The sequence below is a fragment of the Dipodomys ordii genome, unplaced genomic scaffold (assembly GCF_000151885.1).
Source record: "Dipodomys ordii isolate 6190 unplaced genomic scaffold, Dord_2.0 Scaffold36, whole genome shotgun sequence".
NCBI lineage: Eukaryota > Metazoa > Chordata > Mammalia > Rodentia > Heteromyidae > Dipodomys > Dipodomys ordii.
This window is the reverse complement of record NW_012267252.1, coordinates 2,607,766-2,631,936: the sequence shown is the minus strand read 5'-3', so window position 1 is coordinate 2,631,936 and position 24,171 is coordinate 2,607,766. Positions and strand designations below refer to the sequence as shown.

The 24,171-nt window shown below is 38.9% G+C and overlaps 1 protein-coding gene across 3 annotated transcripts in view; it reads left to right on the top strand.

Annotated features, from left to right (window-relative positions):
- The window catches only part of Hpse2 (heparanase 2 (inactive)), a 449,190-nt gene that overhangs the window by 289,183 nt on the left and 135,836 nt on the right, over positions 1 to 24,171 (top strand). For all 3 annotated transcript variants that reach the window (XM_013017680.1, XM_013017681.1, XM_013017682.1), the window contains one exon: positions 21,909 to 22,002. In XM_013017680.1, coding sequence (XP_012873134.1) covers positions 21,909 to 22,002 — 94 coding nt within the window. The remainder of the gene's footprint in view (positions 1 to 21,908; positions 22,003 to 24,171) is intronic.

Sequence of the window (24,171 nt, the reverse complement as noted above, 5' to 3'; positions counted from 1 at the left end):
CACTATGTTGGAAATGAACTATATAATTTTGGGGGGAGGGAATTTGAGAGGGAGATAACAAAGATAATGAGGGAGGCGGGTGACATTGTTCAAAAGGAAATGCACTCATTACCCGACTCATGCAACTGTAACCACTCTGTACATCAGTTTTATCATAAAATTAAAAAAATAATTCTACAAAGCTAAATGGAGGGTATGACAGGTGTCCCCAAGACTTCCATTTGCCAAGCTTGCTTAATTTTTACATCAAAAGCTGATGTTGTCAAAAAGCACAGCCATGATCAGAGGAGGACTTCCAAGTATTTCCAACCCATCTAGGCATCTTTCCTGTCCATTCTCCCTTTCTCTTAGAAGAAACAACAGAAGACTTCATGTGATTAGAATTCTTGTTTGCTATCTTAATATGCAGGTCCTCATTGGAACAGAAGGTTTTGCCTGGTTAGCTTAGTGTTTATATAGTGTCTTGTAAAGGAATAAATAAGATGAAAAGAAAAGGTAAGAACTAGCATGATCTTCAAACCTTCCATGTGCCAAATATGGTTGTAGCTTCTCTCTATATAAACTTAATTCCTAGAAAGCCACCCCCCACCCTGCACTACCTTTGTATAATAAGAATCTCCAGACCATGATCATCCAAAATATCACCTGGGAATTTTTAGAAAGGGAGACTCCTGGGCCCCACCCCAGACCTTCTGAGTTGGAATCAGCAGTTTAATATGACCCCCAAGTATTTCATATGAATTTTGAAGTCTGAAAAGTACTGCCCTTACAAGACAAATAATCAGTAACATCATTTTCCTCTGATGAGGTTAAGTATCAGAGAGGGCATGGCATTTGTGTTAGGACTCACAGATAGTCAGTGGTGGCCCAGTATTTCACTGTAGTCCATTCACAGAGCAGAGAGCATGCTCTTCCCTACAGTAGTTCTCCTTTCTAGTTCTTCTTAAATAGGCCTACACCCTAACATTTTATAGAAAAGAAATAGATTGCTCAGCTTCCACTTCAAAATGCACTTTGAAGGCATTTGCCAGACAGACTGAGAATAAACACCTGGCCTAAAGAAGCAGCCTGGGAAAATGAGAACTGTCAGTGGCAGGGTCCTATGCGCCCTTGCTCTTTTGAGGAAACCTGCTTTTCTGCTGAATTAGGGAATCCAAGGATAATTGCTGGCAGGATTCTCCCATAATCCTGCTCCAACAAACAGAAGATGAACGAATGGGAAGGGTAGATCATGGCCTGAGGAGATGAGCAATCTGGTCTACAAGACAAGGAATGTCTTTTTGTTTTTCTCTTTTATGAACAAGGATGTATTTTTATGGTTTGCCTTGAATGACCAGCCTCTGATGTGAGGAAAGTAGACTGGAACCAGCTGGAGCACACTTTGAATCGGTTGCCACAACAACTTGATACATTTGTCTCTGGTGTCATTCAATCCCTGTAGGAGCTGGTGTATCTCTGTGTGGATGTTTGATTTTCAGGCTTAGGCTATGCAGTGCACAGGTCTGTTTGGTTGCTCAGGTTACATGGAGTATTCATGATATCCATTTAGGACGTTAGGGTCTAGGGTTACAAAACATGGCAGCCTCCGAGTGATGAGCCCAGGATCTCATGGAATCACCATTATATTTAGAAGTATCCCTCTATTTATAATTCTCATTTCCCAGAGGGAAACCAGTACCTTAACCTACAGGTCTGGGGAAAGCATGGAGATATTCAAAGGCAGCAGAATATTTCAAATGTGGCAATCTATTTCACTTCTTCTTCTCAGGTATACTTTGCTGGTAACCCTCCTCAAATTCCTTCATAGTACAAGTTAATGATAGCAGTAACATTGAACTTTTTCATAGGAAAACAAACACATCAGCAAGAGGTACCATTTGAAGGTTTGCAAAGTGAAATCAAAGACACTTGGGTGAGATCAAGAGCAAATTAAATTTTTTTCTCTTAAGAACTTAGAAATGACTGATGTCTTGGTAACACATTGAGAGCGAGCAAGAGAGAGAAAGCATAAGAGCGAGAGCAAGAGTACTTCGCTAAGTCCTTAGAGAAAGGTCTGAACTTAGTCTGTGGGTCATGAATCTGAACAGATGTTTGTTCTCTTTTGAAAAGTGTGCATTCTCTCCTCTCTTTGATGAGAAATGATGACCCACCTTTACCATATTCCCCAGGTTTATGGCAGCTGCATGTGAGATCCTGCACTGCCATGTCTCTGCCCACCATCACCAACCACCATCTTCTCAGAAACCCAGGGCTGCTTTCTAAAGAACCAAATTTCCTGAGAGTTCAGAAAAGAAAAAAAATGCCATTAGAAGCTATGAAGAATGTTTTTGAGCATGTGCAAAATGTAATTTCATTATTGTCTAGAGTTACATGGGTTATGTCTGGGGCCAGGCAGTTCTCTAAACAGAATATATTGCTGTTGGATGGCAGGCTTGGTTTCCTGCTGCTGTTTTGGTGTGGAAGTGCATGGCTGTTTCCTGTCTTTTTTCAATTCCTCCCAACTTCATTGCATATAAATAAAAGGAACCACAATGAAGCATAACAGACAAGAACCAACAACCAACATTTCTGTTATACTTAAATGCTTTCCTATAGAAATAAGGGATTTCTGTAATTTTGTAAAATCCACTTACGTCATGTGTAGCTGGTATAGTTTTCCCATGTGTGTTTAACTTTCAAACAAGATGCTTTCATGTAAATATCATGAAAAAAATGTGGCCAAACATGAACACATTAACATTTGCACTTCCTGTTCAGTGTGGGTAATTTTATAAGTTTGGGGTTAGCCTAATAAGCTTGGAAGGGGCAAGGAGAGGCCAGCTGGGTTTGGATATTTGACCCCAGTGAAGAGATAGTGATTTCCCTGTGGAATGTTTTATTTAATAAAAAGCTGAGGTTTGCAACGTGGAGGGCACCAGGCATCTGTTCAAGGCAAAACACAGTCAGGATCATTGCCACCAGCAACAAACTGGGCAGCCCTTAAGGAAAACTGTTTGCTCAGCATAATGAATGAGCAGGGTACGGGCTAGTGGCCCTCAAACAGGCTAAGGAAAGCCTTTAGATCATAAGAGATTTCCCGGATCTTTATTCTTTACGATTGGAGCCAAAACTTTAGTGTTACTTCTTTGAATTCAAAACACTCCTTCAAGTAATCAATCAGTTTACAATTATGGTGGAAACCATCATAATTAGAAAAATGCATTTGCAGAAACCATATACAGATGCATATATAATTCCACATAAAATGTCAAGGTTTTTTATTGATTCCCCAGAGCCCATCCATGAAACACCTAAAAAAAATCCAAGGACTATGTTAGGAATTAGGCTTGAGCTTTTCTTCCTTCTGCTCTCACACCCTCATTCCAAATGACTAACTCCCAGGCTCCTTTAAAAAACTGTCTTTGGTGTAGAGTGAAGGGGCTACAATAGTAATACCAAATAATTTGTTCTTGATAATAAGAAAGACAAGAAAGGGGTTATGTCTCATTCTTAGTCTCTTTTCCATTGCTTTGTTCTATGTGTTGTGTGTGCTTGGTGCTCGAAAATTCCTGTTAAAAGAGTTGGAGACGGTATACTGAATAAACACTTCTAACTCCCTGAAGATCAATTTTTCATTTATCTGGGGCCTGTTGAGTCTCTTTGACTTCTAGAGTCCCTAATCTTCCTTACTTCCCAAACTTCCCAATACCTCCACCAGTTATTTTTCTAAAACAAACATCTGATTATCTCATTCTTCTGTCCAAAATCAGTTCATTAAGTGGCTATTTGTTGAATACCTACTAGGTACTTGGCATGTAGTATCTAGTACTAGCAGTACACCACAGAAGAAGGCTGAGTCTGGCCCTGCTGTCATAGAGATTAGATCCTAAAGATAACTTTTCATCTTATCAATTGGATCAGCTCTTAGAACAAGACCTATCATAATCTGGATGCTCTATCTTTTCAGCTGAGTCTCTCTCTCTCCCTTCTATTAACCCCCTATTGTAGGCATGGTATGTTTAGGCAATGATTCTGTTTGTTTGTTTGTTCCAGTATTGGGATTAACTCAGGATTTCATACTTGCACTTACATTTTTCACTCCGTTGGCACTCTTCCATTTGAATCCACATATCCATTTCGAGCCACACCTCCACTTCCAGCTTTTTGCTGATTAATTGGAGTCTCTTGGACTTTAATGCCCAGGTTAGTATGTGATCTTCAGATCTCAGCTTCCTCGGTAGCTAGAATTATAGGCATGAGCCATTTGATGCCCTGCTAGGCAAAGATTGTTTTTCCTAGGTGTATCCTTTCATGTTAAGACTACTCTTCCCCTAGATTGCTTTTCATCCCCTTTCCCATCTTACAAAATCTTTCCCTTCTTCTAAAGTTCAGCCATTGCCAAACTCTCCCCTGAGCCTGTCTTAATTTATCTTCATACCTCTCAACTCAGCAACTATGGAACTGGAATGTCCTTGTTCTTTCCCTTTTCCTTTTGCTCTTTAAAACTGGGGCTTATCATTAAGCAATAAATTTAAAGATCCACAAGAATAGTAAAAGAAGTAGGAGGAGGAATGAAGAATTGCTAGATCCACTATCACACAGAACACAACACTATAATTCATTCAGAGTATTATGTGAGGATTGGCTGTTCTTGATCGGTTGATAACCATTGGGTGATATGTAGGAGTATTTGACAAGATCCCAGTCTCCAAGGGGCTTATAATGTAGTTGGGAAGATAACAATTTTGAACATGAAACTATAATGAGTAATACAAAATGCATTATTAAATGCATTGCTAAGTAACAGAGAGCTATTTTTTTGGCACAGACTAAACTAAATTTATAGATCTTACAACTGAAGGCATAGAAAGAGATCATTTGACTTGGCCTCCTCATTCCAAATGATAAAATGTCCCAGTTACATAGATAGGTAGTATGCTGTAGGGCCAATGTCACATGGTGCAAATTGTTGCAAGGAAACTCTAATTTTTGCATTCTTTGTGTAGAATGTTCTCCAGCACGGGCATCTGGCTATCTACCATCAATTCTCATTAATTCTACTTTGGAGGTGGGTCCAGATTCCAAGCACTTCTAAACCATTTCCACTATCAACAAAATGCGACAATTTTATTCTTCGCCAAGCCAATCTATTAGCTTACATCTATTTCGATAAGCAACTAGAATGAATGATCCTGTCATTCCCCTGTTCAAAATCGCTGTGTTTCTTCACTTGACTTAGAAAATAAAAGCATGGCCTATAAAGTAGTAGAGTGACTGGTTCTCTGAACTTCTGTGGTTTCCATCCTCTTAGCCTCTGTCTGCCACTGGATGCTTTTCTGTTCCTTGATTTTTTTCTTCTTCCTCTTTTTGTGCCAGTATACTGGGGCTTAAACTTAGGACTACATACTCTTGCTTAGTTTTTCCACTCAAGGCTGAGCTCTACCACTTGAGCCATATCTCTACTTCCAACTTTTTGCTGCTGAACTGGAGGTAAGAGTCTCTTGGACTTATCTGCCCAGGCTGGCTTCTAACTGTGATCCTCGGAGCTCAGGCTTCTGAGCAGATAGGATTCTAAGTGTGAGCCAGCCACCTGTATGGGGCAATTTCCTGTGGCTTGAAAGATGACAGTTGAACTTCTACCTTAGATATTTGCCTTTGCTTCTCCCTTTCCCTGGAATATTGCCTCCAGAAGTCTACATGATACCCCTACTTCTTTCAGAAGTTCACCCTATCAGAGTGGACTTCCCTGCGTTTTTGGTAAAAGATTCTAATCTTTTCAGTTCTAGCCCAACACAAGTTGTCACTACCTTCATCATCCTCCCCCCACCACACGCCTACATTTCATTTATCATCCATATGAAACATTTTTACTCCTCCAGTCTGTAAGGTCTGTGACAGCAGGGACATTATCTGACCGCTCTAATAACCGCACTGCCTAGTGCAGAGCAGGTGCTTCATAATGGCTGTTGAGTGAGGGAATGAAGACCAGAGACTTAATCTCAGTCAATTCTGATGTTTCCTTGGAACGATAGTCCTCACGCATCAACCTCACTTGTGACTGACATTAGCTCTCATCTCCACTGAAAAGGTTAAATGGCCTCCCTCGATCTCCGCATGTCAAGGTCCTATCTCAGCCTCATAAAAATTTTTCTTTCTTGTTCCTTAAATATTTCTCAAATTTATTTTATTTGTATTTATTTTTCATATCTCTGTCCTCCCCCTAGACAGAACTCTGACTGGCTAAAAGCAAGCAAATTGAACACTATCTGTCGAGCTACATTGTTCAAGCATGTATTAGATGCCAAACATATAAAACTATCTCTGACTTCCTGGTTGTGAAATAAAAGGATGTTAGACTAGACTAGACTGGACTTTCTTCTCTCCAAGCTCCTTCTAAAGAGCTTTCATTTCATAGCATGTAAATAATTGGAGGCTGAATGAAACAAAGAGAGCTATTATTAAATAATTTTGTGAAACTCTGGATTAACTAACATTTCTTCACTATGGTCTTCGCTATCTACTATGTGCTAATAATTTCCCAGGAGGGGCTCCCTTTGGGAAGAGGGCTCCATCCATGTACATGCCTCAGGAAAATACTCCATCAAATGGTTCATTCCCATTCCTCCCATTTCTCAGAGGTCATAATACTGAATGAATTGCTCAAGACTACAGGTCCGCACAGGAGAACAACTTACACTGGAATTTAGTTCTCTTATACAGCCATTCCCCAGGTTATTTGTTTCAGCTTTGTCTGAAATGGCAAGAGATTAAAAATAAGTTACTGGCTTAGTAATGGGGAACTGACCAAATAAAATACTAATGCAGATTAAAAAGATAGGAAACTATCTGTATTCATATGTATCAAGATATATGGTTTAGGAGAAAAAGAAACAATGGGTATAGAATATTGCCTTCTGTATAAAAATATGTAGAGAGAAATATATGTACTGCTTAATTGGACTTAAAAATCACAGATGAATGCATCAAGAAAATGTGGTATATATACACAATGGAATTCTATGCCTCCATCAGAAAGAATGACAGCCCCATTTGTTAGGAAATGGAAAGACTTGGAAAAAATTATATTAAGTGAAATAATCCAGGCCCAAAGAAACATAGGTCCCATAGTTTCCCTTATTTACAATAACTAGTATATGTCTGAGACAAGCAGAAAAAGTCAGATAAGATGATATTAGGTGACATGAACCCCAAGATAAGGACACAAGTGTTTTTTTTTCTTTCTTGTTATTGTTTCTAATGTATTTATAAGGTACCACGTGATTTTTTTGTTGCTTTGTATGTCCCTCCCCCGTGGTATAACCCGTTTTCACTTTATTTGATGTTGGTATAATTTGGGGAGGGGAAGGGAAAAAACAAATTGCTTAAATAGGGATACAGGTTGACCCATTGCAACAATGAGATGCACAAGATGCTATGTTGAAAAACTTTACAATTTAGGCAGGTGTGGGGGGGGGTGTAGTCATGGAGATGTGAGGGAAGGGATGGTAGGGGAAAAACAAAGGAGGAGGCAAAAATGCTTGATAAGAAACGTACTTTGCTCATGTAACAGTAACCCCTCTGTACAGTATTTTCACAATAAAAAACTTGTTTTAAAAAATCACTGATATAAAAACACCTCGAGCTGGTTGTCAGTGGCTCACACCTGTAATCCTAGCTACTCAGGAGGCTGAGTTCTGAAGATTTTGGTTCAAAGCCAGCCGGGGCAGGAAAATCCCTGAGACTCTTATCTCCAATAAACCACCAGAAAACTGGAAGTGGGGCTGTGACTCAAGTGGTAGAGCGCTAGCCTTGAGCTGAAGAGTTCAGGCCCAGAGTTCAAGCCCCACGACTGACAAAAAAACAAACACAAAAATAAAAACGGTAACTTTTGCTGTCTTCAAAGAGAAATGAGATGACAAGACATAGAGGTAGGAAGAAGAGTTATCATCATGTGCCCTCTGTTCCTTTTGATTTCTGAGTCTGTGAATTAGCTATTCAAGAAGGAAAAGTAAATAAATCAAAAAGCAGTTCTAGGCAATTAGGTTACAACAAAGATTTGGAAACCACTGTGTTATGTTTTGTTCTTCTAGGCCAGTGTTTTTTAGACATCATTAGTCCAAGTTTTACCACGCTGTCTTCATTTACTTTCCTCCTGCATTCTTTGAAGGCAATGACTATTTCCCACTTCCTTCACCATTTTGCCTACTTCCCAGCAGGCAGGCAGGCTGGTGAGGCTTAAGGTAGTGATTCCTGCACTCACACAGGTTAGTCTGTGCCAGACAGGTGCATTATTATAGATTTTTCAACTGAAGGCATATAAAGAGATCATTTGCCTTGGCCTCCTCACTCAAAATGAGAAAATGTCTCAGTTACATAGATAGGTAGGATGCTGTAGGTGCAAAGAAGCTGTGTCAGGGCAAGGATGGTCTCAGAGATGGCCAACAGCCCAGAACCAGGTGAGTTTCAAGATGAATCCTAGCTTCTGCTGCCAACTCAGCCTACTCCTTTCTTGTATTTCCACTTTTGTTCTCCAGAAAAATCTGAGATAATAGAGTCTGATTCAGGGAGGCTTTGACAGTCAGTGAAACTTGTTGCAGGGTTTCTGGTGATCATAGAGGCTATTTCTTCTTCAATCTCTGGGACCTCATCCTGAGGGCATTGAGGACATTATAGGAACTGAAGTAGACACGGCTGATGCCAAGAATGGCCTCCTGGTTCATATGGGATCCTTTTGCCAAAGGCTTTCCTATAATCAAGGGAGGCTATGGTGTGCCAAGTCTTCTTAATAGTGTTGGACTCATTCTTAAAGGAGAGCTTAGAATTCTTTTCAGAGGCATCAGGAGGCTCAGGAATGCATTTTGTCGATGACCTTGGACCAATAGAATCTCTCTGGATGTCAGTTTTTTTGTCTGTAAATGAGGAAGTCCTTACAGTCATGCTTAGAGCAGCAAGCTCTAAGGTAGGAAAACTAACCAACAAATCTAGAGAAAAAGGGAGGGGGGAAAAAAGAAATCTCAAGCATTTGTTCATCTCTGCACCCATACTGTCATCTAATTTGGAAAATTAATTTCCAGTGCAAAACATTGTGCTAAGAACATGTCCAGGATCAACTCCATCCTGTTCATTAGCACATGGAAAAGTATTTATTAATTTATTTCTCCTGCAGTGTCCTCCAGTATATCCACCACCTTGTACTTCCTGCCTACAATTGGAAGCCAAGAATGAAATCAGTAGCAGGCAAAGCAGTTTATGTTTAATGATTATGCAACTGAATAAGGACTATTTTCCCTGTTCTTATCCCATGAATGCCGCACAGTTAATCAAGGAAAGTTAGTCCATGCCTCTTCTTCCAGGTAGAATAATACACTTCTGACCAGTGTTATCAGCTCTTTTTTACCCCTACAAATGGACTTATTGCCTTGAATAATTTCATCCCATTGAGACAGACTTTCTTTAACTTTGTGAAATTTTGTGTGGAAATTGCTTAAAAATAAAAGACTATTTACCCTGTCCTGAGGTAAATAATTACATATATATATGTAGTCTTATATGTAATAAGCCTTACAATGGTATGTCTCATAATAATGTCTTAATGGGATAATAATAATGTCAGGAGTAGAAGCAGGAGAATTATATAAAAATATCTGTGTATGTGCATAATTTGTAAGTATTAATGTGTTGTTTTAGAGTTTTCTTATGACATTTTTATGTAAAACAAAACATTTTAAATATGAAATAGAAGCACACTATTTCCCTGCTTAATCTTACTACTTTCCTAGAACTATTTATATAACTTTAGATGGTATCTTCTGGATCATATTTTAATATCTTTACTACATAGATGATAATCCATAAACTGAGTAGTGCATTGTTGGATGCTTGCAAAATTACATGTTACAAATTATATAAGCGACATAAAAAAGAATAATGATCCACATAGTCTGCATATTGCTTTTTCATTCATGTTTTTACTCATGTTTCTCTGCTATATATATTTTCATTCTCTGTATATATATTTTATATATACTTAAAAATAATTTCTTCTATTTTAAAATCATAAAGCTATTCTCCATTTGTTTTTCTTAGAGCTTTAAAGTTGGTTTTTTTGTTTGCTTGGGTCTAATTCCATCTGGAATATAGATGCATGGAGACATAAGTTAGGAATCTGGTTTAGTAATTTCCTTCATATTGTTCTTGCACATTTGGATAAATTTGTTCCTATGGATTTCAGTTTTATTACTATCATGATTGGCATCTTTTAAGTACATTTTCTACTTAGTTAATAGTAGTATTTAAGACCACCATCGACGTCTTATGTTTATTTTTTATGTAACCACCATGATGTTCTTCCCTTTCAATAGTTTAGCCTCTTTAGGGAAAAAATGTATTTTTCAGCTAGTTAAGACCTTAAGTATAATGTGCAGTAGCAAGGGTGACATGGCCATAAATAACTCTTCTTAACTAAAAGTAAAGAGTGATTTCATTTTCACCCTATTTGTTCTGGGTTTTTGGTCGATAACTTTAATCAGGTTGTGGGGAGACCTCCTTATTGGCTTGTTTCATTAATTTTTCAGTAAAGAAAGTGTCAAGTCATATCTAGTTTCCTTTCTTTCTGTATCTGATGAAATAAACATGTAATTTTTCTTCGTTAATATGTTAATATAGTATATCACATGGTAAGAACTTTAGTTTTTGGCGCTGGTCCTGGGGCTTGGGTCGAGGCATGATCCTTAAACTTGTTTTACTCAAGGCTGGTGCTCTACCGTTGAGCCACAGTTCAACTTCCAGCTTTTGAGGCGTTAATGGGAGATATACATGTCATGGACTTTCTTTCCTGTGCACACTGGCTTCAAGCTGCTATCTTTAGATCTCAGCCTCCTAGTAGATTAGACTATAGCATTTTTGGGTAGGTTGTTGTATTGTATTTGCTAAAATGTTAAGATTTTTGGTTCCATATTCATATTTGAGATTTTTTTTCAATTTTGCCTCTTTTATAAATTGTATTGGCTTTTAGACTAGAATTCTACCATCACAAATGAGTTGTGTATTTTTATTTATGTCTATTCTTTGCAAATACACACACACATTGCACTTGAATTTATTTCACTTTGCAGGCAATGTGTCATTACAAACTGAAGGAAGTATGAGGCCAACCATTATCAAGTGGTTATTAGCATCAACTTTGTAAAGCAGGAACACTTTATATCTTTATTAGTACAGGATAATGTTTTTTGAATGCATAGTTAGATTAATTCAAAATGTGTATTAGAAACTATATGGCAGTCACTTAAAATGTTTAGAAAAAATATATAAATCTATATTAAGAGAAAAATGTAAACATATAAAATACTCAGTTAAAATGAGATAAAACAGCCAGGCACTGGTGACTCATGCCTATAATCCTAGCTACTCAGGAGGCTGAAATCTGAGGATTGAGGTTCAAAGCCAGCCCAGGCAGGAAAGTCTGTGAGACTCTTATCTCCAGTTAACCCCCAGAAAACTGGAGTTGGGACTGTGACTCAAGTGATAGAGTGCTGGTCTTGAGCTGAAGAGCTAGGGTACTGTGCCAGGCCCAGAGTTCAAGTCCCACAACTGAAAAAAAAAAAAAAGATAAAACAGAAAATGAGGAAATAAAGGATACAAGAAGCAAACTTAAAGAATAGAAGACAGAATGATATCAATCCCAACTACATCAACATCATTCAGTGTTAATGGCCTAAAAATAACACATAAAAGAGATATTGTCAGATAACTTACAAAAACTGAGCCAACTCAGAGTGCAAAACTGGAAAGAGTACTCTAAGAAATAATGGCTGGGATTTCTGCCAATAAAGTAAAAAAATAGGAGGCTCTACCTAAAGCAAAACTGAAGCAAAAAGGGGTGGTATGGCCTATGAGGTAGAGTGCTCACCTGGAAAGATTGTGAAGCCCTGGGCTCAACACCCCAGTAGGTAAGGGAGAGAGGAAAGAAAAGATGGAGAAAGAGAGGAAGAGAAGGAAAGAAGGAAGGAAGGAAGGAAGGAAGGAAGGAAGGAAGGAAGGGAGGGAGGGAGGGAAGGAGGGAGGGAGGGAGGGAGGAAGGTAAGAGGGAAGGAAGGAGGGAAGGAGGAAAATAATGGATAAAGTCTTTCACATTTGGCAAATAATAGAAACCTACAAGTTGAAGAAGCAAGTCTCAAAAAAATGCAAATTTATACCAAGATACAACATCCACATCCAACTTGTGAAAACTGAAAACAGAAGATAAGATAAAGAAAAATCTTCAAAACTGTGAGAGAAAAATGTGGCTTCCTAGATACTCAGGGGGCTTCCAATTTGAGAATTGAAGTTCAAAGCCAGCTATACCAGAAAGACTGAAGCTCTTATCTCAATTTATCAGTAAAAAAAAAAAAAAAAGGCCAGAAGTAACTATGTGGTTCAAGTGGTTAAAAAAACCAAAACACTAGCCTTGAGTGGAAAAAGACAAGCAAGAGTACAAGGCCATGAATTTCAGGCCCTGAATTCAAGCCTCTAGTACAGGCACACATGTGTGTAGGCACACACACACACACACACACACACACACACAGAGAGGTACCTGTTCCTAGGTAGTAATGATTTAAATGCAGGCACATTATTTTTTCCATCAGAAACCATGGTGACTATAAGGAAGTAACACAACAGTTTTTAAGTGCTGAAAGGAAAGAATTGTCTAACTAGAGTCTATTCCAGTGAAAATATCCTTCTGAAATGAAAGAAAAGTAAGCCATCTCAGATGAAGAAACCTATGGGAATTTGTTAACAGAAAATCTACCTAATAAATATAGCTAAAATTTTTTCTTAAAAGAAAGGAAATACAAAAGAAGGAAACTCGAAACATCAGGTGGAAAGAAAGAAGAAAAAAACAGAAGGGTAAAAATAGGTGAAATGATCTAATTTTCCCTTTGAGTTTTCCTAAATTAATTTTGATGGCTGCAGGAAAAAATTATGATACAAGCTGGCATGGCTGTCTATGCTGAAAGGCACAGTAGTAAGACCATCATTGTTCACAAGCTGTTGATATGTGTAGTCTAAAGTTGGAAAGAATCGAGGCTGAAGCTAGTGACTCCATCCTTTAAATGTTTTCATTAAAAAAAAATTCAGGAACTAATATTTGATATTCATCAATTACCTGTTTAAGTTCTTTTTCCTATTATCTTCAAATACCATTTAATGTGATTGCTCTTATTAGGAAAGTAGCGTTTGTTGAAAGATGACATTGTTCTGAAATGACTATATCTGTTTTCATTATGCATATATGTATACATGTAGGTATATGCTATGCATAATATGTATATATGCATGTATATGTATTTATACATACAGAACTGTTTAGTAGGATTTCACTGAATGTTGGTTAAAAAGTGGCACATTGGGATTTGGAGTGATTATTAAGTTCTTTGCACTTTTAGTTAGGTTAGAGTTTTGAAATGAATTTTTGTTTCAGACTATTCAAGTTATTCTATTTTAAACTTGTGAATAAAAAATAATGCAGTAATTTAAAATAATTCTTACCTGGAAGCTGGTGACTCATGCCTGTAATCCTAGCTACTCAGAAGAGATCTGAGGATCTGATGTTTGAAGCAAGCCTGGGCAGAAAAGTCTGTATGATTCTTATCTCCAATTAACTAGCAAAAAGCTGAAAGTGGAGGTCTAGCTCAAGTACGTAGAGTGCTAGTCTTGAGCAAAAAAGCCAAGGGACAGCTTGAGATCCTGAGTTCAAGCCCACTACTGATACACATAATTAATAACTATTACTAAAAATGAATCTTAAAGGAATAATAATTAAAGGACATTTTTATTTTAGAATATTAATGATTCTCAAGTTGAATTACACAAAAGCGGCGTATTCTGAAATTTAAAATATCCTACCAAAAATGATTTCCTAGGCCTATCAGCAAATTGTCCAGGCTAATGTTTTAATTTTCAAACCAAACACTGCATTATCTCAATTCTTTGAGATAACCTCTTTATGACAAGCTTTTGACCAGCTTGATTTGTTAGTGGAATTTTGTCATAATAAATGTTCACAACCTAATATAACAATGATTGTTTTAAGAACCAAATCCCCAAATCTCAGTGGTCTAGTAGTAGAAATTTCTCAGTGGCATGACAGTCCAGTGCTAAGTATCTGGAGAGGGCCTTGTATGTGGCCCTTGTGGCTTTTCCATTCATTTGGGATTTAGGGAAAACCCACAAGAAGGAAGTCATAAGCTTCTTAATTTCTACTCCAAAGTGAAAGGCGTCTGCAGCTGCCTCAGCCCTGAATGAACACGAGACTTCTCACATTGCTTTAGCCTGGGGTCCCTTATGTGAGAGAGGCAGAGAAATGGAAGGTCTGCCTGAGTAGCTGCTTCTTGCCCATGGCTCTGCACTAATCACAATGCTTTGCTAGTCCATAAAGGGTCTCTCCCTTATCACAGGGAGCTAGTGCAGGGGAATGTAGGGTTCACCCCATGTGTCTCCCGTCTTTCAGCAATCACAGCCTGAGTTGGTTGCTGTATAATTCTGTAAAGAGTTATTTTGTATACTTTGTCTTGGATTTCTGTTTACTGTAACACCAAAGTGATTCTGATACTATCCCTTCAATTGTGGCTGGAACAGATAGTGCTACTTCACTGGGTTTAATCCAGCAGTTCCTAAACTCAATTGACCACAGAGACCCTTTTCTTTATCTTAACTATCACTAAAGTACTTAGGAAAACATTACCCTTTTCTTTATCTTAACTATCACTAAAGTACTTAGGAAAACATTATTTGCAGAGAAAAGAGTAGAATGGTCCAGCCTTCATGCCTTTACTCAACCCCTCATGGTTTTTGCTTTTGTTATTGTTTTCAATTTTGCTTTTGTTTTATTGTAACTGCTTTTCCTGTCGAGAAATCTGAGTTTGAGTTCATTATTGGTGAGGAGTTAAGATAGCTGAAATAGGCAAGAATACATGGGGCTGAAAAGTAATTACAGTTGATTACAGGTTCAAGTATTCACAATGCTCTGCAGTTCAAACACTTGGATGATCAGAGTGGAGAGGGAAGGGTTTGGGTTTATGTGACTTAGTATCTATGGAATCTCTGGTTTCCTGCTTATTAACTCTCTATGGCTATAGGTTTTCATTTTGTTTTGCTTTGCTTTGTTTTTAATGCAAATAAATGTTGGGTACTGGCAATTTGGAGCTTGCCATTCCTGTTACTGATACCCCCACCCCACAAGCTTACCAGGCACTGTTTCTCTCTCTCTCTCTCTCTCTCTCTCTCTCTCTCTCTCTCTCTCTCTCTTTCTCTTTCTTTCTCTGATCCTGGGTTGAACTCAGGTCCTGGACACTTTCCTTGATCTTTTTCCGCTCAAGGCTAGCGCTCTACCCCTTTGAGCCACAACACCATTTCCAGTCTTCTGATGGTTAATTTGAAATAAGCCCCACAGACTCTCCTACCAGGGCTGGCTTTGGACCATGATCCTTAAATCTCAGCCTCTTGAGTCTCTAGGATTACAGGCACGAGCCACCAGTGGTGCCCAGGTAGGCCCTCTCATATTGATTTCCCAAGTACTGGAATATGCCAAACATTTAGGACATAAGGGGGTAGGGAGAGGCGGGTTGCTATCAGGGAGCATTTCCAGGTATTCCTTGGTACGAAATTACTTGAAGACTTCTTGGAAAAGAAGAGACTTGATTCTCTAAGATTGTGAGAGTTTGTTGTGACTTATTTTGTCATTCTATATCAATATTTACTTTTGAGCTTAATTTTATGTTTTGTATGTTGGATCTGTTCTTGAAGAGGATTCCTCAAACTACATGTTTCAGGCCTAAATTACATGGAACCACTTCTGCCTGAGATTCTGGTGTCATCACCTGAAAATTCCCAGAATGCCCTCCTCAGAGCCCACTCCCATGGCTAGAGGGCATAGAACTTGCCCAGCATCCTGCAGAGCTCTCCACAGTTCCACTGGGACCAAGGTCTAGCTGTCTGAGCTTCTGCCAAGACACAGCCCCTCCCTATCCCTACATACACAGCTCTAAATACATGGGGAAATGACCTGGGCATGAAGCTTAGGACCCATAATGTAGAAGAGGTTAGGAGAGAGAGTTGAGGCATGGGCCTTAGCACAGAGAGGCATTAGAACCTCAGAGCCACCCCTCTCATCCATTGTAGGTTACATTAGACAGACAGACATTCTTTTAGGAAATAGAACCATTATGGAAGTATATACATTATTTGCCTGTGGGATGTCTTTTCAAGGTTATAAAGTCTGTTAAATTCCTGAGCTCTCCAACATTTCAGTCTGTACGGTGACTCTTGCATAGATTTAGACCAGAAGTTGAACAAAACCAGAGAAGCATTTACGTTGTCTAGGATCTTTCTTGCTCACCTTTAAGCTTTCATGTGTTCTGAACACATGATGGAAGTGTTGACTGCTGGAAAGAAGGTGAAGAACAATGCAGCCTGGAAAGCAACTTCCCATAAGTGTGATTAGAAATGAGCTCAGCAGGCTCCCAGGGGGAGGGGCTGGGGAGGAGGGGTAAGTGCAATTCCTACAGCTTTATGGAGACTCAAGTCAACTTTCTCCAGTGTTTGGCTTCAAGGTGTCAGCTTAGGTTTTATAGGTCAACAGGGTTGCTCTAATGATTATCCAAGTTTCTCCTGGTTCAGTGGGGAAGGCTTGGTTTATGGAATTACCTGCCCAGTCAGCAGGCTGGGTGTTAGAATTCTGAGCAGACTGCCCCCTCCTTCTAGAGAGCAGCGGGCAGCAAAATAGGCCCGGAAATTCCTGAGCATCGGGAAGCCAGCGCTAATGCAATTACCTGAAATAAAAGAAGGGGTCAGATAATAAGGGGCAAAGGTTTTTCCTCTTAAAGTAAAAGGCTAGGTAAACAAAACCAGCTGCCCCTGGAGCCAAGAAACTCTCCTCATTAAATGTTTTAAGAGGCTAATGGGCATAAGTGGCTAATTATAGCACAATCCTGAAGACTGAATCCAAGGGTCTCGAGAAGGAGGTGGGTGGGATGACATTGGGGTGCAAGCCTGGATGGCTAAATACTTGGAATATAATTAAAATAAGAGTAAGATGCTTTGACTTGAGAGTCCCTAGTGTTCCATCATTATCAGTATGCTAGTAATATGGGGTAGGATGTCTCCGATGGGGCCGTTTCACGTTTATATGCTACTTTAATAGGCTCTGGAATAGACTTGAATAGCTAATTACAGGAAATTTCATATGTACTATAAAAATGCAAGGGATTGTACAGCAAAGTGTTAACAATGAGTCTTTAAATATTGGTCATCTAGGTGATTCTTCACATTGTATTTCTATTTAGTTTGGGCTCATTTTCTAATTTTTCTATAATGTGCATTTGTTTCGTATATTGTTCTGAAAATTTTTAACTTCACATGGACGAGAAAATTGGTAACTGAATTGATAAGTGATTCCATTTTCTTCGCCCACTCCAGCATTCTTGCCACCACCTTGCTGTATGCCCTGCCAATCTAGAGGCAGCATTGCTGCTGCTGGCACTGAGCAGGCAAACCCTTTGACCCTGTCTGAAGGTTTGACCTTGTCCAAAGGTTCAGCGGTATTATAATCTGGCCTTTCTCGGCTTTAGATTTTGGTTCAGCAGCTCATGTACTTGTGGTGTGAGATATGCAGGGATTTCAAGGGAGTTTGGAGGAGAACTCAGGTTTGCCTAAAAGTGTTAGTCTAAGTGATTCTAAAACTTATTCTTCCAGGGTTTATGTGAAAGTTGCTAGAGCATCTCTAGTTGATGATTTCCTTCCATCCTCACTCCCACCTCCTTTCTTGTCCTCTGATTTATTTTGTCTTCAAAATACTTTGTAGCCACTACTAAATTAATTAATTAATTAACTCTTGTGGGACTGGTAGGTCACCAAGAATATCTTCATCTGTCCCATGAGAAAGAAAAGTAGAGAGAGTTGCCCACAGGTTACTGGGCAGCTAGAATCTATTCATAATTCCTTTGTTAGAAGTCACCATCACAGAAACTGAAGATGTGGCTCAATTGTAGAGCATTTGCCTACCATGTACAAGGTCCTGATTTCAACCAGCACTCCACTCTCCATAAAAATCACCATCACGCCATGCTTAGCAATTTCAAATAGTTCCCACAGACTCTTCACCTCTTTCATGTCCAAATCAATATGCTATATAGGTCCCATCACTGTGGAGAACACTCTGGCCCATAGCTTCATCCGTCACGGAAGGATTTTTTTTTTAGTTACCACAGATTAGCAACGCCAAATGGTTTCTTATAATGTCACCTTGGCAAAGGCTAAGTACACCAGGCTAATTGTCCAATAGTTTTAAGGAAAGAGGTTTAGGGATTTATTAGATTCTATCACATAGGTAACTGACCCCATTTCTTAAAATTGTTGCAAAACTCAGGTGACCAAAGTTCCAATTTCTACAACAAAAGAAAAATACAAATTTAAGGTTGCAGATGAAAGTTGATGGAACTTCCCAGTATAATATGGGAATTCCTTTGATACACAAATGTGAATTGGACTCAGACAGAATTTATTAGAAGGTTATAAGATACCCAGATGTACCTTTAATACCCAAATGTGACACAGGCAGAGGTGACTAGAGGTCATTAGCAAGATGTGATGGTCAGGCAAGGGAGAAAGGGATCTTTAGCTGGGTCAAAGCTGGAGGCAATGCCCAGGGTCATATTTAGGAAGCATTTTAAAGGGCCTTTGACATCTCTGTAAGCTTCCCTTATTTGATTAGAGAGCTCATCTGTTGCCATGGCTGCATCAGTCATTCAGATGCTGAAAAAGAGCCCTAGGTCAACATTGGCCAACTCAATTATTCTCTGTAATGTCTTCTCTTAGCTACTACTATCTATTGTGTATTTCATCCTCCACATTCTGAGCATATTTGGTATCTTATGCTGAATCTTTCATCTTCCTTGACAATCTGTACACAGATCTCACCAGCCTATGTGTCCTTGGCACTAGTCTTCTCCAAAACTTTTTCTCTCTTAAGCTCCTTGTTGTCCTTACTCTCTTCCTCACCCTCAATAGAAAGAAGCTTCATAAGACATTTCTTCACAGCCTATCACTTGTACTGTTAAATGTGTGCTCCCTTCTTTAGTGCCAGATCATTTATCACCTGCACTAGCAAGGAAGCCTTGTCTGCTGGTTTCCCCACCAATACAATTCACAGACCTCAGGAATAAAAATGGAATCCCACTTATTAGGTTTTAAACGGGGCCAAGAATGGGCTTTAAAAGGCAGAAGCCAAAGTGTGGATTGGAGTTACAGGAAGAAGAAACGGAACTGTTCCTGAGTACAGAAAAATAGAACATTAGCCACAGTGCACAGTAACAGCAAACAGATTTCCCTCTGCTCCTACCTGCTGGGAATCCAGAATCTATTCTTGCTGCCCTGTATCTCTCTCTGTCAAATCCTACAGTTACAGAGGCTCCTCCCGCCCACCCACCCCATTGTCTTTCAGTCAGTTTCTGCTACCTCAGGCCTTTAAGAGACCTGACAGATGTCAGGTGCTGATGGCTCATGCCTGTAATTCTAGCTACTCAGGAGTTTGAGATCTGAGGATAAAGGTTCAAAGCCAGCCTTCTCAGCAACATTTGTTGAGATTCTTATCTCCACTTAACCACCAGAAAAAGCAGAAGTGGAGCTGTGGCTTAAAGTGATAGAATGCTTGCCTTGAGCAAAAGAGCTCAGCAACAGCACCCAGGCCTCAAGTACAAGCCCCATGACTAACAACACCCCCCAAAAAAAGAATGACAAATTTGATAGGTTGTTATTAACATCTTTAATGTGCTAAATTCTGTTATCATCACCTTTCCCTATTTGATCAGTGAAAATATTTGTTTGGATTTTGTATAAAAACAATCAAAGAAAAAGGAATCCAATAGCAAGCATTAAGTGGAAACACAGAGTAAACAAGGGTTTTTTGTTTCTTTGTTTTTTGTTTTGACTCCAGATTCTATGTAATTTAAGAAAAGGAACAAAAGAAAAGAAGGGAAGAGAAAAGGGTCTTTGGCCCTGAGCCATGGTTGGCTAGTTGAAGTAGTCAAAAGCAAAAAACTTGCATCTGGCATCTTTATCTCAGAAAGTATTAAATGATAGGTGTTGAAAAGCCAAAATTATAAACACTGATGTTTAGTATAGTCACTGGGAAAACAAACAAAGAACAAAGAAGGAACTATAATAAATTTTATTAAATAATAGTATGTTGTCATATACTTAGACCATATAACACATAGCTACTCCATCCCAGTACATCTGTCTTTCATGTGATGTGCCTTCTAGTTCAACTTAAAGAAGCCGAGGTGCTAATAGGGAAGTACTAACAGAAAAGGTTGTTCAAATTCTAATGCAGTGAGTATGCTTGACACTGGGTGTGTTGTACATAATAAATGCTCATGGAATCTAACTGTAGTATCTGTACCATGGATGAGGTGAAATGGCATCACTGTTTTAATCCCTAATATAGATCATCATCAAATAATTTTAAAACTGTGTGACCCTATAACAGAAATTCTACTTTTTAAGGATTCTGTATTGATAAGTAATTTCCTAAATCAGTTGCCTATTTCTTATAATCCCTAATTTGTGATCTGAAAATAGGCACGTTAGAAAAGAACCAAAAGTTGTTGAGTGGCTACTGTGTTCCAGGCACTTTAGGCTCAATATTCCCTTAATTGATCATCAATCCTGAGGTCCAAGTGGCTGTGCAATATCATGAAAATACAGGTCAGAAATTGACCTCAGATATGCCTGGCTTCAAAACCATATTCTTGAGTTTCAGAAGAAGCCAATGGAAGGCTGAGTTATCTCCTCCTCTGACTTCAAGGAGCATACCTATATGCAATAAAAAGTTTTAACCATTCCAATACATCATATGTTGGTATTGATATGGGAATTTAACAGTAAGTGGCATTCTCACATAGCTCTAAGGTATGTACTAAGGGCAGATATTTTATTAAGAAATGAGAAAATCTGTTATTAGCCATCAGCCAAATGAGACCTGAGTACACTAGTATAGGCACCCACAAAGCACCAGCATTTAAAAACTGATTCTATTCAGAATAGGTAAGGAGAGATTTGGGTTAATGAAGGTCACCTGATCCCAGCCAGTCTCAAGCGTGGTCTTCAGAAGAGACTCACAAAGGAGGTCTCCATAAAGCTGGATGGGCCTGTTTTAGTCAAATGTTCCCAACATAATGTCAGCACAACTTGATGTTTCACTTAAGCTACTAATGAAAACCAGACCCAAAGCAGAAACCAATGAACACCAGCTCTTTACTATTTCAAGGGAAGGCTCTTAGGCTTTGAGTTGAACCGTTTATTTACTTCTTTGTTGGGTCATTTGTTCACACATTTATTCATCCTAGAGGTAATTGATGGGGGTACATTCTAAGAAATTTTGCTAGATAGAGCTGAAGACCTACACTGCATGAGATTGTTGTCTTGATCTTTCTTTCCTTATTTAAAGATGGAGAAATCTAAATAAATATTTGATCATTCTGTTGAAACGCTCACATTCCTTTACTACTTTAAGGTAGGGATAGCGGTAGGTATGGGATGAGGCCCAAGTCACTTGCCCAAGAGAATAAAAACATACTTTTCCCCATTATCCAATTTGTATTTTGAAATACCTGTCCATTTCCATGCAGCAAGCTATGGGTTTTCACATGAGAAGAGTTGGAAAAAACAAACAAACAAGACACTGAAAACCTAGTATTAGCCCACAATGGAATAGAACTGGAAAAGAGAAAAGTGATTATTTGCTTGAATAGCCTCTCTGGATATGAAAACCAAGGCAGAACCGTAAGCTGTTTACACAGGCAACAGAGAGATATCTCTGGCTAGACAAGTAGACTTAGTTCCCTGCTGAAGATTGTATCTGATTTCTTATTTTATTTTTATTCCAGTTGCTACATTGATGGCCGGGTGGTGAAGGCGATGGACTTCCTGAAAACCCGCCTGTTAGACACACTCTCTGACCAGATTAGGAAAATTCAGAAAGTGAGTAAAACTATCTGGGGAACAAGAGGAGTGAGTCTGGGGGTAAGGCCAGGGTAAGGTCACAGAGTGACAGCTGGACTTTGGCATGTGGGGATCCCTTGGAGGCAAAGGGTAAAATAGTGCAGTTCAGATGGGTGTGGTCAAGAATTCCCTTACAGCTGGTAGTGAGCCATTAGTTTTTCAGAAACAGAAGGGTTTGATCATGCTATATAAAGGTTTAAAAATTCCACTTTAACAGATGCTGGTGACGATGTGGCGAAAAGGGAACTTTGACACACTGTTGCTGGGAATGTGAATTCATGAACACAGCCAATAGGGAAATGGGTGGAGGTTCCTCAAAAACTAGAATTCTCATGTAACCCAGCCATCACACTTATGATGGGGTACCCAAAGGAAATAGCCAAAGGAAATGAAATCATCCTGTCTTCCCATGTGGATAAGGCGTTATTCACAATAGTCAAGACATAGAATTGATGTAGGTGTCAACTGTCCAAAGATAGATGATGGATAAAGGAAATGGATAAATTGTGTATCATTGTTTCCACAATGGATTCAAGTTGTGTGTGTGTGTGTGTGTGTGTGTGCGTGTGCGTGCGTGTGTGCTATCTGAGAGCTTTTTTTTTTTTTTTTTTTAAGACTAGTGCTCTACGCTTGGGCCATAGTTACACTTTGCCTTTTTGCTGGTTGTTTGGAAATAAGAGTCACATGGACTTTCCTGCCTGGGATGGCTGTGAACCATGATCCTCAGAATTCAGTCTCCTGAGTAGCTTGGATTCTGTGATTTCTTTTGTAAAATGAATGAAAAACGGTCATCTGTGGCAAAAATGTACAAAACTGGAAGATACCTGTGAAGTGAAATAAGCCAGACAAATACTGCAGGCAGGTTCTCTCTCATATGTGAGAGCTAAAACTGTTTATTTCAATCTAGAAAGAGTTGAATAGTAACTACCACAGGCTAGGAAGAGGAGAATGAGAGAAAGAGGAAAGATATGTAATGAGTAGCACCACATCGTTAGACAGTTAGTTGGAATAAGTTCTAGAACACTACAGCATAGTGGGGCAACTATAGTTTACAAAAACCCTTACATAATTTGTGAATAATTAGAAGCTATGTGGTCAAAGGCTCCAAGCATAAAGAATAATAAAGATGAAAAGGCTCGTTTCCTCTATTTGATCACCAGTACCCACATATTGAAATGCCACACAGTACCCTATAAATATGTATAATTATTACAACTTAATGCAAAAAATAACACAAAGACTCCATGTGGAAAACCTAACAATGTTTAAAAAATTAAATTTTTCTTCATCCTTCCAACTTGGTCTTCCATTCAAAATTAAGCACAATTTTCAGTTGGTTTTTGAGGGATGAGAGGTGCTTCTTTATTTTAATATTTGTAATTAATATTTGTAATTTAATATTTGTAAATTGAGTTTGGTCAAAAAAAAGAAAGAAAAAAAAGGCCAGATTTACTTTGTTATTTTCTTCTTCACACGGATTTATCGTGGGTTAGAAAATGATCACATTCATTCTGCTCTTGAACATTGACATTCCTGAGAACTATTTACTCTATTCCTAGATGTCCAAGAATCAGCCAAGAATGACATATCTTTACAACAGATGTCAATTGTCAGATAGAACCTTAGTTGGGGCTGAGAGCTAGAATACCTATGTATGAATTCTCTCTGTAGACTAGGCCTCCTCCCCTAGCTTTAAAATAAGATGTCCAATGTGTGTGTGTGTGTGTGTGTGTGTGTGTCTGCACTTGTGTGTCACAAGTGCAGACACACACACACACACACACACATACACACAGAGCCATCATCAAAACTATAGATATATGATCCTCACAAAGCTATGCCACTTTTCCTAGCCCACTCTCAGAAGTCTCAGAGCATTGGTTCAGTCATATTCTGTTCACTGAAGCAGTTACCAAGACTCATAAAGTTTCAAGAAGCAAAGACATAAACTACCCAGGGGCCAATGGCTTACAATTGCAATCCTATTTACTTTGGATGAGGTCTAGAGGTCATGATTTCTGCCAGAAAAATCTGTGAGACTCCACCTCCAAAACAACTAGCAAAAAGTCAGGAAGGAGCCATGGCTCAAGCAGTAGAGTGCCAGCTGAGTAAGTAGATCAGAACAAGAATAAGGCTCTGGAAAAACAT